Genomic DNA, 16,019 nt, shown 5'->3' on the forward strand with positions numbered 1-16,019 from the left:
TGTTGAGCCCCAGAGGGGCAGCGCTGGTCAGCCCGGAATGGAAGGGGCTGTTATTCTGGGTGCACATTCCAGGGTCAGGCAGCTTCGGCCTCTTCAGATGAGGAGGAGCCCCGAGAACCAGAATTCTCAGACACTGAAACGGAGGAAGCAGGGGTCTTACCTCAAAGGCAGCCTTCCCAGGTGTTCAGGTGCATGCTGAGAATACTCTGGACTTACAGCGGCAGGGAGGAGGTGTGAGAGAACGCCTGCAGCCAGCCAAGCCTGGCACCACTTTTGAGCCCACAGTGCAATGTCTGGAGAGGTGGGCCAACCAATGAGAGGGGTGATGGACAGAGAAGAGGCATGTCCACCTCCAAAAAGGACATCCCAGAAGGAATGGGCCCAGAGGTACTCAGAAGAAGGTTGCTTGGAGGTAATAGCTCAACAACCACTCTGTGCATGCTCAGAGACACATTCTTTCATCTTTGTGCTTATTGGTAGTACCAGAAACATAGAAACAGAGCAAGTCAGAAGGGGTCTCCTGGGTGATCTAGTCTGATCCCCGGCTCCAGCCGGCTCCGCTCATGACATGCCTACCATGTGCATGTTCAGCCTTTCCTTGAACACGCTTACTGATGGGGCTTCAACCACCTCCCGAGGAAGCCCTAGCGGTCCCAACCATCAGCAAGTACTTCCTGGCATCCACCCTAAATCTTGGTTCCCTGAGCTTTGCTCCATTGGAACGCATCCTGCCCTCCACTGCAGGGAAAAAAAGGTCATGATCCACCTCTGCGTGGCACCCCCTCACGTACCTGTATGTTGCTAACATAGTGCATTGGAGAATAAAGAGATTTTGCCATTGAATGGGCTGTTTTGGAAGTGGGAGATTCTGGGTAGATGCAAGGGAATGCTTTTTCATGCAGCAGACTGACAGACTCAGAAGGAATGGGTGGGGAGGAAAGAGCTGCCACTGCCTCCCCCAGCATCTACCCTCTGAAGCCAGTGCCGCCTTCAGTGTAATGCCAGGGCTGCCCCCTGCTTCCCAGAGCTTTCCAGAGCCTAGGGAGCCACAAAGGAAAGGTGCTGGAGCTTCCCAACTTTGCACATTGGCTCACTGCTCGTCTCTCCTCTGTTTGCAGTTGCATTTGTGTTCACTCTTTGTTTTGCACAAAAGGGGAAAGGGCCTAAAATGAGCAGCTTTCAGCCATGAAAGTTGTGCAAATAACTGCATGATTCCAAAATTGCACGGAGCCTCTTCATAGACTAAAGTGTGGCTGACTTAAGATGTGTGTGGTTTGAGCAAGCTATGTATTTTCCAGGCAATGTTTTATGAATGTGAGCACAAATTAGGGATTTGCAGGCATTTTAGAAGAAAATGCATTCTTATTCCAGCCCAGGGTTGTGTATACTTTTGACCAAGTTGTGAACTTAAATTGCCATGCTACCCCAGTGGTGCTCTGTACCAATATTTTTTTAAAATGCAGAGGTCCATAAAGTTTTAAACATTAAACTTTGGAGACTTTTGCACATCTCTGACCAAACTCCAATTAGTGACCAGGATTTGAACCAAAAGAAAAAAAAAATGAGGAGCAGCTGAAAACATTATGAGCTGAGAGGGATCTCTCAGGAAACTGATGAGCTTTTTTCTAGGGGCTCATTGAGAAACTCGTAAATACCAAACTGATTCCAAATTGAGTGAAAGGGAGTTCTTCCGTCACCAGATTTGGAATGCACCCAGTAAGTATTTGAACCAGACCTGAGCATCTTATGCTATTGGAGCCCTGTGGCCATCCAATTTCTCCCAGTCACCTTTTAATTTCTATAAAGTCACACAGCAGTTTGAAGACCAGCTGTAGTAGTGCCCTCAGGCAAAAAAGTCAAGGGTATTTAAGCAAGCTAATTTTTAAACAAGAGCAACAAACTTTCTGCAGATGGACAAGCAAAGAATAAGGCCTAGAAAGCAATGGCGTGCTAACTGGACTTTCATTTTGAATGTTGCTAACAGCTAGCATACAAACTTAGTCTATGATGGTACAGGAATTCCCATGTCCCAAACAGGAGTCAGCGCCTTCGTGCAGAAGCAAGGCAATCTCTGTTTTTTGTTTCTCCACTCTCTAAGCATGTCTCTCTCTACATGGGGCTGCCCTTGAAAATGGTCTGGGTACTTCAATTGGTACAAAATAGAGCTGCCAGGTTGCTGTCAGGGGCGGTCATTATTGTCATATAACGCTGGTCCTCTGTCAGTTACACTGGCTCCCAATTGAAGTCCAGGCCCAATTCAAGGTGCTGGTATTAACCTATAAAGCCCTAAATGGCTTAGGTCCAGAAAACCTGAATGATTGCCTCCTCCCCATATGCCCTCATGCCCCTTAAGATCGGCGGGGGAGTCCTCACTCTGGGAACCCTCTTTGAAGGCGGTACGGGGGGGTATCCTTCAAGAGGAGGGCCTTATCTGCAGTGGTGCCCAGAGGTCTGCCTGGGGCCACTTTATACTCCTTCCTGTGCCAGGTAAAGACCTTTTTATCCAACCATCATTTTAATAATCAAGGGTTTAAGATGTTTTAAGATTTTTTTTTCTGTTCTCACAGTCGCATTTTCTATTTTTCCCTTCCTTTTCTTTTAGTTTATAATGTCCAGTTCTATATGTTTTTAACAATTGTGGTTTTATTATTGTATTTTAAACTAATATACTATTTTATACTATGTAAGTGGTCCTGAGCGCTTGCATGGAAGGATGGGATATAAATGTTTGTAATAAATAAATAATCAATAAATAAATGCAGCAAAGTTCCATAAAACTGCAGAGAGCTAACCTTCCAAGACAGAAAGTGAATGAAAAGCTGCTGTTACATAATCCCACTGTTCTCTATCATGACACCTAATGGCAAATTGCATGCATTGCAAAGGTTACAAAATGGCCTATATTTTAAATTGTCCATTCATTTCAATATAGGCCACCAGCTACAGAACGACCACTGCACATTGGTCAAGCAACAAGTGACTCTAAATCTTTCCTCCCTGCACTGCAGTTGGCATCCAGAGGAAAAGCCCTGCAGCTCATTAGAAAGATTCTTGATCAGGTCCGTAGCAGAGGAAATGGATTCAGATCCCTCTTCATCTTCTGCAGAGCCTGACTGACATTCTTTCCACATCTGTTGTCATTTCTGCAATGATTCACCCAGCATAAAGAAGTGAATTTCAAGCCACATAAAGTTTGGCCTCAGATGCTGGCAGAAGAGAGCTTCACAGGAGTGTAGGAGCTGGAAATATTCTTCTTCTTGTTGTTGTTATTAATAATAATATTCCTCAATACTCTCTGTGAATTGGGACATAAGATTCAATTCATGGAGCTTTGAGGAATCTATTGCTCATGCAGGAGTGCTCAGGATAATATAGCAGAACCAAAGCATTGATGTCAGTTAGCTGAAAATGCAGTGACAGATATCTGTTTTGTATGCCAGAATCGAGTCTAGTTTGATTAATCTTTAAAACTTCCAGTACCTGAGCTACTTGTCCCAAAAAGCACATGAAAGGCATCAGTTTCAGTGGGAAGCATCAGACTTACCTGTCAACGAAAGCATGGTGCAGTATGAAGATGGGATCATTAGCCGATCCTTGTACCTGGGACATCGAGCCGTTCATGTAGATGTGCAGTGCATTATGCAAACTGCTTTGAGATAAGTTTGATATTGCAGTACTTGGGTTTGCAAAGCCTGCCAGGGAAGAGGAAATCAAGCAGTGAAAAGCACTGAGGGTGCAAGATACCTAAGAGCCACCTTTCTACATCTGAACTTTCCCATGCCATCAGTCCCATACCAGTACTTGCTCCAGGTTCTTTTCGTGGTTGGTATATCTTACAGCACCCTTGCTATGCAGTAGTGTCTCCACAGATCTCATGGAGTTGGAGAAGATACTTTAATTTGCTAATTTAATTCAATCAGCTTATTTTTCAGCATTTGTATACTTCTCCATGTCTAGATACGTTCTGAAGCAGTGGACAATAAAAAGGTAAAACAGATAAAATAATAACAATGATGCATTAAAACTGGACTACAGCTGTGGCTGATCAGCATGATGGACTTCGCAGAACAAAGCTGTCTTCATTTGGAGAGCACAACTGGCCTCCAGTGGCAGGGGAGTCCATAAAAGCAGAGCCACCACATGGAAGACGCTTCTCCTGGTGGATTCCATCAGGCAAAGGTTCAGATGGGACCACCAAGAGAATGTTCTCCAATGACCTTGACAATCAGCCAGGTTAATAAGGGAGAAGGCCCTCTCTTGGGTGTCTTGAACCTGGGTTGCTAGGGCTTACAAACTAGGACCATAACCTTAAACCCGGTCTGGTAGTGAAGAAGCAGCCATTGCCGTTCCTTCTGCAAAGGAGTTGCATGCTGGAAAAGCACAGCCTCCAAAAGAGGTGAGTTGCTGCATTCTGTGCTAGCTCCAGCTTCTGGAGCAGCCTTAAGGGCAGCCCCATGTACAATGCATTGCAGTGATCCAGTCTTGAGGTTGCTAGTGCCTGTACCATGGCAGCGATGCAGGCTATCTCGCCCAATTCCCTGCATAATGCATTTAATCCAGAGCTAGATTGGTCGTTTTATGCCTGGATGTTTGTGTATCTTGGTAGCTTAAAGAAGCTAACTTCATCACTCATTTCAACTAAAATCTGCCATCAGAAATCTGAAAAATGCGACCTTGAACCCCTTGGTCATCTCTTCATTCATTTCACTTATTACAGTTGTGTACTACCAGTAGCCAATGCTCCCTGGGCAGTGTACAAGATCAGAAACCTTAAAATACAGTGTGTTGCATAATACAAAAGCAAGCATATAAACAGACAGCACAAAAACAGAATATGCAGCTATCTTTTTAAATAGCCAATGACACCGAGGCTTGGCTAGACTGTTCCTTGTTTCCCAGTGAGCTTGGTGGCCAAGTAAGAACTAAAGTCTGCATCTCTTCAGTGCAGTCCAACAATCCAACACCCGAACACCAGCTGGCTGTCATGTTAGATCATCCATCAAGCTTAGCCTGGATTGATTTGACGTGGCTCTCCAGAGCTTCAAGTTTTTTTCCCGTGGCCCTACCTAGAGATGCTGCGGACCTTCAGCATGCAATGCAGGGGTCCACCACTGAACTACTCTAGATTTTCTTTGTCTAAACAAAGCTGGCAAATATATCAGAGCAAGAAACCATCCAGTGCCCTGTTATGCCCAATCCCAGGGGACAGGGATGTTGAACATCGTGGGCCAGCACCTCTCTCTCACAGCCTCTTTCATTTTCTCTTGCCAGCAGATGGTGATGACAAGAGGCTTCTAATTGCAGTCATTATTATCTTAAAGCTGGTCAGACAGGACTGGCTTTGTGATATAGAGAGAGTAATTTAAAGGTCATTACTAAGTGGCTTTCATCAAGTTAAGACCCTCTGACTGTGCAGTTAGTTGCTACCCTTACCAGGAGGTCATTCCAAACTGAATTCCTCTTCTCCTTTCTATGCCAAGTGGATTTAGCTCCACCCTCAGGGAGGATCATGCTGCTTGCAGACAGGATGGTGGGAATGCCAGTTATTACTTAATTGATCTGCTCATTTGGCTTGCTGTGGACCATGGGCTGAGAAAGTCACACTCCTCCCCCTCTGGCTCTCCCTGCTCCACAGTGTCTTTCCCATCTCCAAAGCAAAGGCAATCAGGTTCTCACCATCCACTTGGTGTCTCTCAAAGCTCACTGGACCCGACATTTCTGCTAAACATCCCTAACCCATCCTCATCTTCCAGTTGAGGTTCAGAGCCTGAGCTCCCCACCTTGGAATGCTGTATTTTGGAAGAAGTAGATCCAATTCCTACATTAAACTTTCAATCTGTGAGCCAAATGAAACGGAGAAGCTCTCAGAAGATGGCTTCCAGTGGTGGGTAGGCCCATGGTTCCCCAAATGCCAGTTTAGAGCTTGTACTACCAGTAACTAAGCCTTGGGAGAGCCAACAGGGAGGCCCAAAATCTGGGAAAACACCACTGATTGATGGCTGGAAGAAAGGAGCTGGGAATTCTGGCACAATGGAACCAGTGATCTGGAGAGGTCGTGGACTCTTCTACACTAGAGTCAGTCAAGATGCAGCTGGACAGCCATCTTAGAGGGATGGTTTAACCCGGAGCCCTGCACCAAATAAGGGGATGTACCAGATGGCCTTCCTGGCCCATTCCAACTCCAGTATTCTATGATTCCTAGATTCTATGCTTTTCCGACAGCAAATTCCACATGTGATTGTGTTCTGTTCTGAGGCAGAACAAAACTGACCTCGCTACAGCAGGGACTGGAGAGCCTCTGTGGGGACAGAGAGAAGGGGAGGAAGAGGTAATGCTGGTGGTGGTGGATAGCTCCTGGCTGGATCATGTCCTGAGGATGCTAAGCACTGCCTCAGCGACTGGATCAAGCCCTGTGATTAGCAATAGTTAACAGCTGTGCAACCACATTCTGGACCCGTTGATGCAGCTGAACAGTGTCTAAGAGCCACCCTAGAATGCCAGAAAATGATCTTTCAGTCATCCACTGGAACTTGGCACGAAGCTCAAATCTGCTGTAATTGACCATTTCATATTCTTTTATAAGAGAACAGCTTTGCATACTCCCAGTATTAACCACTAATGAGGCATGATTTGCTTTAGAACAGGAGTGCTTTTTGTCATCATGCCCATTCCAGTTGCTCATGAGGTACTCATGTGCATTACGGAACACAGCTGGGAATGGCACACGAGCAATTCTGAGCTTGATCAAAATGAATGCACTTTATATGGTGCATCTCTCAAGTGTCACTGGCCAGACAGCTTTGTGGCAAATCATGACTGGAAGGCTACAGTCTGGCCCTGGTGGGATCTGCATGACCCTGTACTGAGCCCTCCATGGGCTGGACGATATAAAGGGGTGAAGCTACCCCCCACGCCATCATCCAGTCCACCAGCTGGACGGAGCTCTGCACTGGTGCCAACAGTGAGGATTCCCTCTCCCCCACTTGGATTCAAGTGCTTGGGGAAGGGTTTCGGGAGTGGAGAGTTCAGCTGAGGCTCTGTGGACCAGGCAAACTGGTCTAGTGGACCAACTCTGCCCTGCGCACTGGAAGTTCTCCATCAGTCCAGAAAGGCTCAGAAGGAATAGGACTTGCCACAGCATCCCTTGTGGATCGGGCATAGGAGGCAACTGCCCTGCCCTCCCTTAAATTTTTCTGAGAATTCTCCCTCAAGGAGAGCTACTTGTTAGCAAAGCATGAGACAGGTACCTAAGTGCAATAAAGATGGTGCCAGATTGCCAGTATGTCCCTCCCCACCATGACTGGCCTGCGAAAAGAAGGTGACATCCTTGATGTAATCCTTGCATTGTGCTTGGATCTTCTAGCATTTCATACTGACTTTATTACCCTTGTATTTAGTCTTTTTCATTTCCAGCAGAAACCTCTGGGTACCACTGCACCATCCACCGCAGGTCCATGGACTGATACATGCAAAAGGCAAGGTCTCAGCAAATTGAGCATGTTTCCCCTCCCCTTCCTCTTCAAGGATGCTCATATGTTATTGAACAGACAGTAAGGGGCATCTGATTTCAGAAGGAGCGCTCTGGGTATCAATTAGTCAGGGTTATGCATGGGCTCACGGAAAAGGCCGACTGCATCATTCTTTTTCTGTCTTCCTTCTGCTGGCTGGCTAAACTTCTGCGACACTTTGGCAACGCAGCTTCTCCTGAAGCTGGCTCTCTTTCAGAACAGTGCAGACAGGCAGGGCTCATCGCTTGACCGCTGCCATGTGCTGCAATCTTGGCGTTTGTGGTGGGCCATTGCCGAAGCAGCCGCACAGACCGATGGGCACAGACTCCTCACCTAACTGGAATGCACCACGGTTTAATTTTGAGTTGCTAACCACAAACAACCCAGGGAAGAGAACCTATGGTTTGTAGTGGGGTTGTTGTTGGGTTGTGAACTCTGGGTAGTTCGTGGCTAACGACCCACAGTAAAATGGGTTTATATGCTCCCCAGAGAGCCTGGTGCCACTGCTTTTTCCCTTTTGGTGCCAGGTGAAAACCTTTTTATTTCCCCAGTATTTTAATTGTTAATTGTCTCAATTTGTGGTTTTTATACTTATTATTGGATGCTGTGCTACTTTTATCTCTTTATCTTATTTGATTGGTGCTGTTGTAAACCGTCCTGAGACATCGTTGGTGGGATGGTATATAAAAGTTTTAAATAATAAATGAATAAATAAATAAATTTGCAAGCAAGCCCAACCCAGGAATCAACAACCCATACTTAACCCACACTCTGGCTTGCCACTGTGTGTGAAATGGGTACTGGTTGGGAGTGACCCGTCAGAGTTGCTGGCAGGAATTTTTCTAGCTCTTCCTCAGACATAGGAGATTGAACCTAAGAGCTCTTGCATGCACACAGCCACGGGCCCTCCCTTACCACTGACCAACCCCCATCCGGTGCACTAGGACTAGTGCAAACAGCTCTGGACAACTTAGGACTTGGGTCCATGAAGGGGCACCTTTTCCATTACTAACTTGGCTGGTGACTGAGGTGGCACAGTTTGGGTGGTTCTGCTGGACCTCTGGCCCAGCCGGGCTCCACCTGGTGAGCAGTCTTCGGTGTGCTGGCATACTTTCTATGGAATCCCCTCTCTCTGGAGGGCAGGCAGACCCCAACGCTGTTTTGTTTCCAGCACCTCCTAAAAGCATCTGTATTTCAGGAGGCAGGAAATCTCCAAAGAAGAGGCAACAGATCACAGAAACAAGGGAACAGTGGTTTGTACAAATGCACACATGCTGATTTGCAGATAGAAGTGCAAATTTAGAAGTACTGTATTAGAATTTAAACAGAAATCCAGTACATCTTGAGAGCCAGAGTGCTGTGGTGGTAAGACTGTTGGACTGGGACTTGAATGATCCGGGTTCTAGTCCCAGTCAGCAAACTGGGTGACCTTGGGCCACTCACTGACTCTCAGCCCTACCTCCCCCACAGGGTTGTTATTGTGGGGATATGGAAGCATGTGATGGGAATTTCCTTTGGGTCCACCAGTTCTGTGCAGAACCCTAATGAGTTATTCAGTTAGTGAAAATGATGTTACATTGCTGGAAAGACAACCAGACTGTGCCCAGGAGGAGAACTCAACAAAGGCTGCATCTGCGCAAGTGCATTGGAGCTAGCAGTTGTGCATTATGCATGCATGACCCAGTGTGCAACTGATTGTGCATAATAGTCGTGCAACCCCTTGTGCAACTGGCTGTGCCAGTGTACTAGACAACTGATGCACAATAGAAAGATTCAGCAAAGCTCTGCTAGTGATACTGGGCTTTGGAGAATGACACTGCTGGAAATTGCACTCAGGTGCTAAGCATGGACAGGTGCAATTTCTTCTGGCTCTTTGTCTTTAAACATGTTGCCAGGAAAGGAGAGTCCTTGAAACAGAAGGCAGTCCTCTGTAAAAAAGGACACAAGGCTACCTTGAGTAGAGGAGCCTGGAAGGCCAACATGGGTGGACAGTTTCCGGTCCAAGCATTTTCCAAGACTTGGAAACAATGATCCTCTTGATGCAGACTACAAGGCCTTGGACTTTTATACCCCACGTCATATTGCTACCTCAAAAGAAGCACATGACGAAACTTGTGGCCTGATTCTTCCATCATGTGCTGTTTGCCAAGATCATTCTTCCAATAGTTGTGGGCAACAAGCGCCAAAGAGCAAGAGGTTTCTGAAAGATGTGCTTGGTGCATCTCAGGATGTGAGTGCCAGCAGGCAAGGAAGCAAATGTGTGTGAAAGGGAACATTGTCTGCTCTGGTACTTTTAATAGCAGCTTTTGATGCAGAAATTGGTGGGAATCTAAGCAGCCCAAAGGCCAAGCACATCACCTGTTAAAGCCTGCATAATAACCTACAATTTAATATAAAATACAATACAATTTAAGTATCAAATATAGTAAAATATAATACGATATATCATTGTTTTAAATGATACAACAACACTGAGCACAGTAATCAAGAGCAGGAACTACATTAGATGGCTCACCTCCAGCAGTTTTAGTAAAGCTATTTAAAAGTCCTCGTAGGGAGAGCAAATAGGTTTGGAACTGGCATCAAAACGAATATAATGTTGGCAGCAGCCATAAGTCCATGTGACTTTTAAGTACAGTTTGGAGTCTTTTCACTAGGTGTCAATTAATTATTATTCATATGATCACATGCAGGGGGCATGGGAAATAGCAGAAGGCAGAAAAGAACCCCAGCTGTGCATATTCTTTGCTAAAAAATAAAAAGTAACAAAGAAAAACTTGAACTCTGCAGCTGCGATGACCAGACAAAAATATTAGGTCACCAGGACAGTGTCCACCCTCAAGGGGCTTTATTCCTGGTCTAATGTGGTATTGCCCAAAAAGGGGCAAGATTTGCAACCACTGTTATAGAAAAGAGGTATTCTGCAACATTCACAAAAAGTAAAGCTAAATTATGGAATTTGTACCAAGTATACAGAACAAGAGCACAATTCTATAGTCTGCAGATGTCTGGTTAGCTGTAGGAAAAGCAGGATCCTCTGCTGAAGTCTTGGGAAAGCCTTCTGAGGTCTCCCCAGGTCCCTCTCCATGATCTCAGCCAAGGTAAGTCTTTTCATGGTGGCTGAGACCCTGAAGATAGGAGACTATCTTTGGAACAGGAACTGAAGGTTCAGGGAGGTGATAAGACAGGGAGGTACAAGATACCACTTCTGTCTGTTGAATCCAGGTGGACTTAGTCTCTGCCTCTCCTGCTTGTTAGGAGAGGAAGATAATTGGCTGAAATCTGTCCCACTCCACCTATTAATCCTGCTTTGTTTGGACAGAGCTGAAATGTACCCTGGGCAAGCTTTTAAAAGCACAGCCTCCTATCCTAACAGCTTCCAGTTTGTTCTGAGACTTACCACTGAAATCTCATTATGGCCCATCCTGTCCTCAAACTAATCTTTGCAATGCTAAAGGCTAGGAGCTCGCTTTGAAAAAGTAACACTAATGATAAAGGCTGAAATTCTCAGAGAACTACCTCCAGCTCCAGTGCATAGTTTCTGTGCCTGCACAGAATCGAAAGATGGACACAGCTCTTATTGTGGCAAAGAAGGAACAGGAATTTACAGCTCAGAACAGGATCTAACAAAAAAGTTGGGATTTTTAGCTAGCTGCGAAAGCTGGGAGGGAGGAAAGTCTCCGACAACCTTTGGAGGTATCTTTGTGCTGAGCAATGACGTGCAGAAGGTAGACACCTTGTTGAATGCCGAAGTGCCTCAAGCTGTTGATGTTTTAATAGCATCCAGCCAAACAGAGCTAAGACAGCAAGCTGCACAGCTAACTATGCTGCCTGCAATTTAAGGATATCTTGGTTAGAAGCAGCAAGACCAGCATGCACAGGGGACATTTCTATTGGTCATCACTAGTCATGATGGAGCAGGACTGGTGCCAAGGGTTAGCACCACGGGGCCCTTAGCAAGGGCCCACACCCCAGCAGGGGCCCGTTGACATGACCTCTCTGAATTGCTCCTCTGCTTCTCCATTAGAGAGTGTTGTCAGTGGCCCTTCTTTTCCATTGCGACCTTGCTTTTGTGTTTCATAGGTGATACCTGGGATGGCAATGATTTTGGGCAGGGAGCTCAACATCATGGATCGCTCCCATAAAGCTCAAGAGAAAAGCTGCACGGGACAAGGATCTCCACAGCGTTAACAGCCTCCCTGGCCTCACAACCTGCTCCCTCACTTCCCTCTCACTCTGGCCCTCATAATAGAAGCAGGGGGAGCGAGAACCAGAGATGTTTCTGCCAACTTGTTCACTGCTGCTCTGCTGGTCAAACAAGTGAGTGGTAGCAATGAGGAGAAAGAAGATGAGGGCCAGAAGCAGCTGGTGGCCAGAAGGTAGCTCCACTGACGGAGGCAGCTTATTAAGAGCAACTTGCCCAAGGTTGAGGAGGCCCCCAGATGCTTGGAGGGGCAGGTGCTGACCAGGTTCATCCCAACCCTATGCAGATTTACCCTTATAGTCATGCACCTGATATTCCACTGGCAGGTGGGAATGCAGTGGCTGGCAGAGGAACACGGATTGCAGCTGGGGGGAAAAAAGGTGCTCCTTCTTCTCTGCAAAGTAGCTTCTTCCTACCAATGCAGCCTTCTGGACTCTGTTACATGCATCTTTACATAACATTTTGTTCATCCATCAGATGAACAAATCAGAACCAAAAAGACAAGGTTGAAAATTGGGCAAAGTCTGGAATGGCAACCTAATAAATAAGGAGACCAAAAAATAAGGTTCTTCCAAAAAATCAGGTTGCATTAAGGCATTTATGTGTCCCAGAGCAACTGCTCCTGAAAAACCATTTATATTAAATATGCAAGCCTCGTGCCCTCTTGGAGATGCTCCCGACCCCACGGCTGCCACCCACTGCTACCATCAAAGCAGAAATAGGTGCCAGTCAGTTCTGTGAGCAGCATTGTGCTGGTCAAAATACTGTCATTTCGACTGATCTTCGCAAATACAGAGCACATCAATGCAGCCTCTCGCACTCTCTTCCCCTCTCGAAGGCATCTGACCCAGCAACTGCTGAGCACTCCACTTCCCTGAATCAGTGGAAGAAAGTGGTAAAGAGCACTTAAACTCTGAATAGCTGGAGGCACAATGCATTGATTGTAGTATTTGTTGCTCAAAGCTTGATTAAAAGGGGTGGCGGGGGGAGACATACAGGGGCCTGGCGGGTGCAACAAAGAGAGAGTTTCTGCTTAGCACTGCAGAACTCCTAAATTGCTATATGTATGGTTGCAACGGTTGGTTTTTGTTTGGTTGGTTGGTTGCTTCGTTGTGTTTTGTGTGTGTTTACACATGCACACGCATTGTTTCCCTTTGGTCCTGTGGGAATGGACTACAAGTCTGTCTACTTCAGTGTTTATGCCTCTGATGGTAAGGAGGCTGATGGTGATGGATAATCGTAATCACAAACACCACCATAGAAAGTGGCTCAGTTCAGAAGTGATGCACGGATGTGGCTTTCCTGCTCTGCTCTTTCTTCCTTGCACTTGAGGGAAGGAAGTTTAGCACTTCTGCTTGCAGTGTGCAAGAAACTTGCCAGAGTCAACAAACCAAGACTAGAATGCATGGTTTTATCCTGGTTTGTTATCATCATTTGTGATTTGTTTAAACCACTATTCCTGGCATTCAAATGGAATAGAAACAATAGTTCCTCCCAAACCTGATAGATGTATTAAATCTCCTTTTCTGGAGAGGAGGAGTTGAGGCAAGTGGGAAGTACACAAGCTCTGGGATCTCTCTGAACTATTATTGGAAGAGGAAACCATATTTTCCTATGAAGTTTAAACTGGAAGAGATCCAAAAGGCCACCTGGTCCCTTCATTTGCCTGGGAAGACACACCATTCAATAGCCACATCTCTACAGATCCACCTGTGCCACAACCTTTCCTGTGCCGTTCAGTCTCTTCCTTTTCTCTTGGTTTCATGAGCATGACGGGTGCTAGGTTCTCTGCAGGCACATCATTGTGGGGTTTTTTCCCAAATTAAAACAATCTAGAGACTCACTCATGTTCCCAGGCAAAAGGAACCATGCCACTGTGGGAAATACACAAAGAATACAGGGGGAACAATGAGTAAGGGACATGGTGATGCATTAATTGCAGGGATTGGTGTACCTCAGTGAATTAGTACATGGAGGCATCCTGATTTCACTTGCATCAAGAGAATGGAGTTCCATTATAGCCCACGAAGCCCACCAAATGAAATCCTGCAGAGTTCTATAGACATTAAAAGGACACTGTTGGCAGCTGGTAGACATTTCTGATAATGTGAAAAGGAGAATATAGCTATTTCACACAAATGCCTTAAAATACAGTCTTTTATCATAACTTTCCCAGATGTCTGTGCACAGACCTGCCTGTTCACCTTATAAGTTGTGAACCAATAAAGTGGTTTAGTCAGGGAAGGTACAGTAAGAAAACCAAAGAAAAGAAAGACAGAAAAGCAGGAACGGGATTGGGGGAATTTGTGGGTTGGTCCCCCTGGGTGGGTGGATCTGTCAGGTTCACTTTCTCCTGCATACAGAATGGGGAAATCGCAAGTTCTTTCCTTCCCAGATATGCTGAACTGGGTCATTTCTTGTCAAAAATGAATGGAGCTGAAATTCTCACCCATCTGGACACAGCAGCTACAGCTCTCCCCCATATTGCAGATGTATCTGCTGGCCATGCAGCTGTTACAGAGCTTGTCAACAAAAAAGAAGCAGCTTATAATAGTTCCAATAGTTCAACTCCAATAGTTATGTACTGGTTATATTTATATCTCACTTTTCTTGCAAGACAACCAAGGAAGCATCTATGATCAAGTTAGAAACATAGAAACAGAGAAACAGTGTGAATCAGAAGGGGCCTTCTAGAGTCATGGTGGGCCATCCAGTCTGACCCCCAGCTCCAGCCAGTTCTGCTCATGACATGCCCACCATGTGCATGTCCAGCCTATCCTTAAACAACCTCACTGTTGGGGCTTCAACCACCTCCCATGGAAGCCCATTCCATACCCTCAGGGTCCTAACCATCAGGAAGTCCTTCCTGGCATCCACCCTAAATCTTTGTTCCCTGAGTTTTGCTCCATTGGAACGTGTCCTGCCCTACACTGCAGGGGAGAAAAGGTCATGTCCCACCTTTGTATGGCACCCCCTCATGTACCTGTATGTCACTAACAGGTCCCCTCTAAGTCTCCTCCTCTCATGGCTGAAAAGGCCCAGCTCCCTCAGTCTCTACTCAATGAAAAAGTTCTTTTTTCATTTTATCCTCACAACAACAACTCTGTGAAGTAGCTTAGGCTGAGAGCCAATGATGGGTCCAAAGTCACTCAGTGAGCTTTATGACCAAGTGGGGACTAGAACTGGGGTTGCCAGAGACTTGCTCCAACTCTCTGTCCAATGGCTGACTACATAGGGATTCAAATCCAGGCTTTTAAGAGCAACACACATAAAGCCTGGACCTAAATGGAGGGGTGTGTAAGGAATCTGATGGTGCATGTGTGAAAATCTGATGGGTTTTCTTGAACTAAGCCTTGGAGTTTCATTCACCAACACTGTGCTGATACTAACTCTCCATGGCACAAGCTGAGCCAGCTTGTGGTCCGGTCTCTAAGATGGACCACAATGTGTGCATTAAACAAACAAGCAAACCCTAAGGAAATTTGCATAAAATCAGCTGATTTATTCAAATTGGACACCACAAAGCACATGGCCCTGGAATGACTTATTTATTTATTTATCTATCTATCTATTTATTAAAACATTTCTATGCCGCCCCTTGCCGTAGCCTCGGGGCGGCTCACAACATAATAAAATACCCTTATGCAGTATTGGCTGATGTTATGCAAAAAAATGCACACATTGTGGTTCATCTTAGAGAAAGAAAGCTGTAGTCCATCCCACTAACTTTGTCTGCTTCTGATCTTGGGATTCGTAGTTCATCAAACTCAAACTACCTAGCTTCCTCCATCCTAGAGTAATAAAGGATCTGACAGAAGAAGTCTCAGATTCACCATCTATTATCTGGAGCAATCATGGAGGACAGGAGACATGCCAGATGACTGGAGAGGGGCTAATGTTGTCCCCAGCTTCAAGACAGGAAAGACAGAAGAACCTGGGAACTACAGACCAGTCAGTCTGACAGCATTCCCTGGGAAAATTCTGGAGCAGATTATATAACAGTAAATCTAAAAACACCTTGAAAACAGTGATGGTAATGATGATTTAATAGGTATTTCATTTCTTTTTTGCCCCACAGCTGAAGCTTTCTGGGAGGTTACTAGAAGCCAACATGGATTTGTCAAAAGCAAATCTTGCCAGACTAATCCGATTTCATGTTTTGATTGGATAACTTCCCTGATGGACTGTGGGAATACCGTGGACATCATCTGTCTTGACCCCAGCAAAGCTTTTGACAAAGTGCCCCATGATATCTTGATGAGCAAACTAGGTAAAAGTGAGCTGGGTTGAAAAATGATCAGCTGGAT

At 45.7% G+C, this 16,019-nt stretch overlaps 1 protein-coding gene across 3 annotated transcripts in view; it reads right to left on the reverse strand.

Annotated features, from left to right (window-relative positions):
* Window positions 1–16,019, reverse strand: part of TYR (tyrosinase) — a 57,032-nt gene that overhangs the window by 19,629 nt on the left and 21,384 nt on the right. For all 3 annotated transcript variants that reach the window (XM_044442369.1, XM_044442368.1, XM_044442370.1), the window contains exon 3: window positions 3,545–3,692. In XM_044442369.1, coding sequence (XP_044298304.1) covers window positions 3,545–3,692 — 148 coding nt within the window. The remainder of the gene's footprint in view (window positions 1–3,544; window positions 3,693–16,019) is intronic.

This window comes from Varanus komodoensis, unplaced genomic scaffold (assembly GCF_004798865.1).
Source record: "Varanus komodoensis strain SLA01 unplaced genomic scaffold, ASM479886v1 scaffold4, whole genome shotgun sequence".
Lineage (NCBI taxonomy): Eukaryota > Metazoa > Chordata > Lepidosauria > Squamata > Varanidae > Varanus > Varanus komodoensis.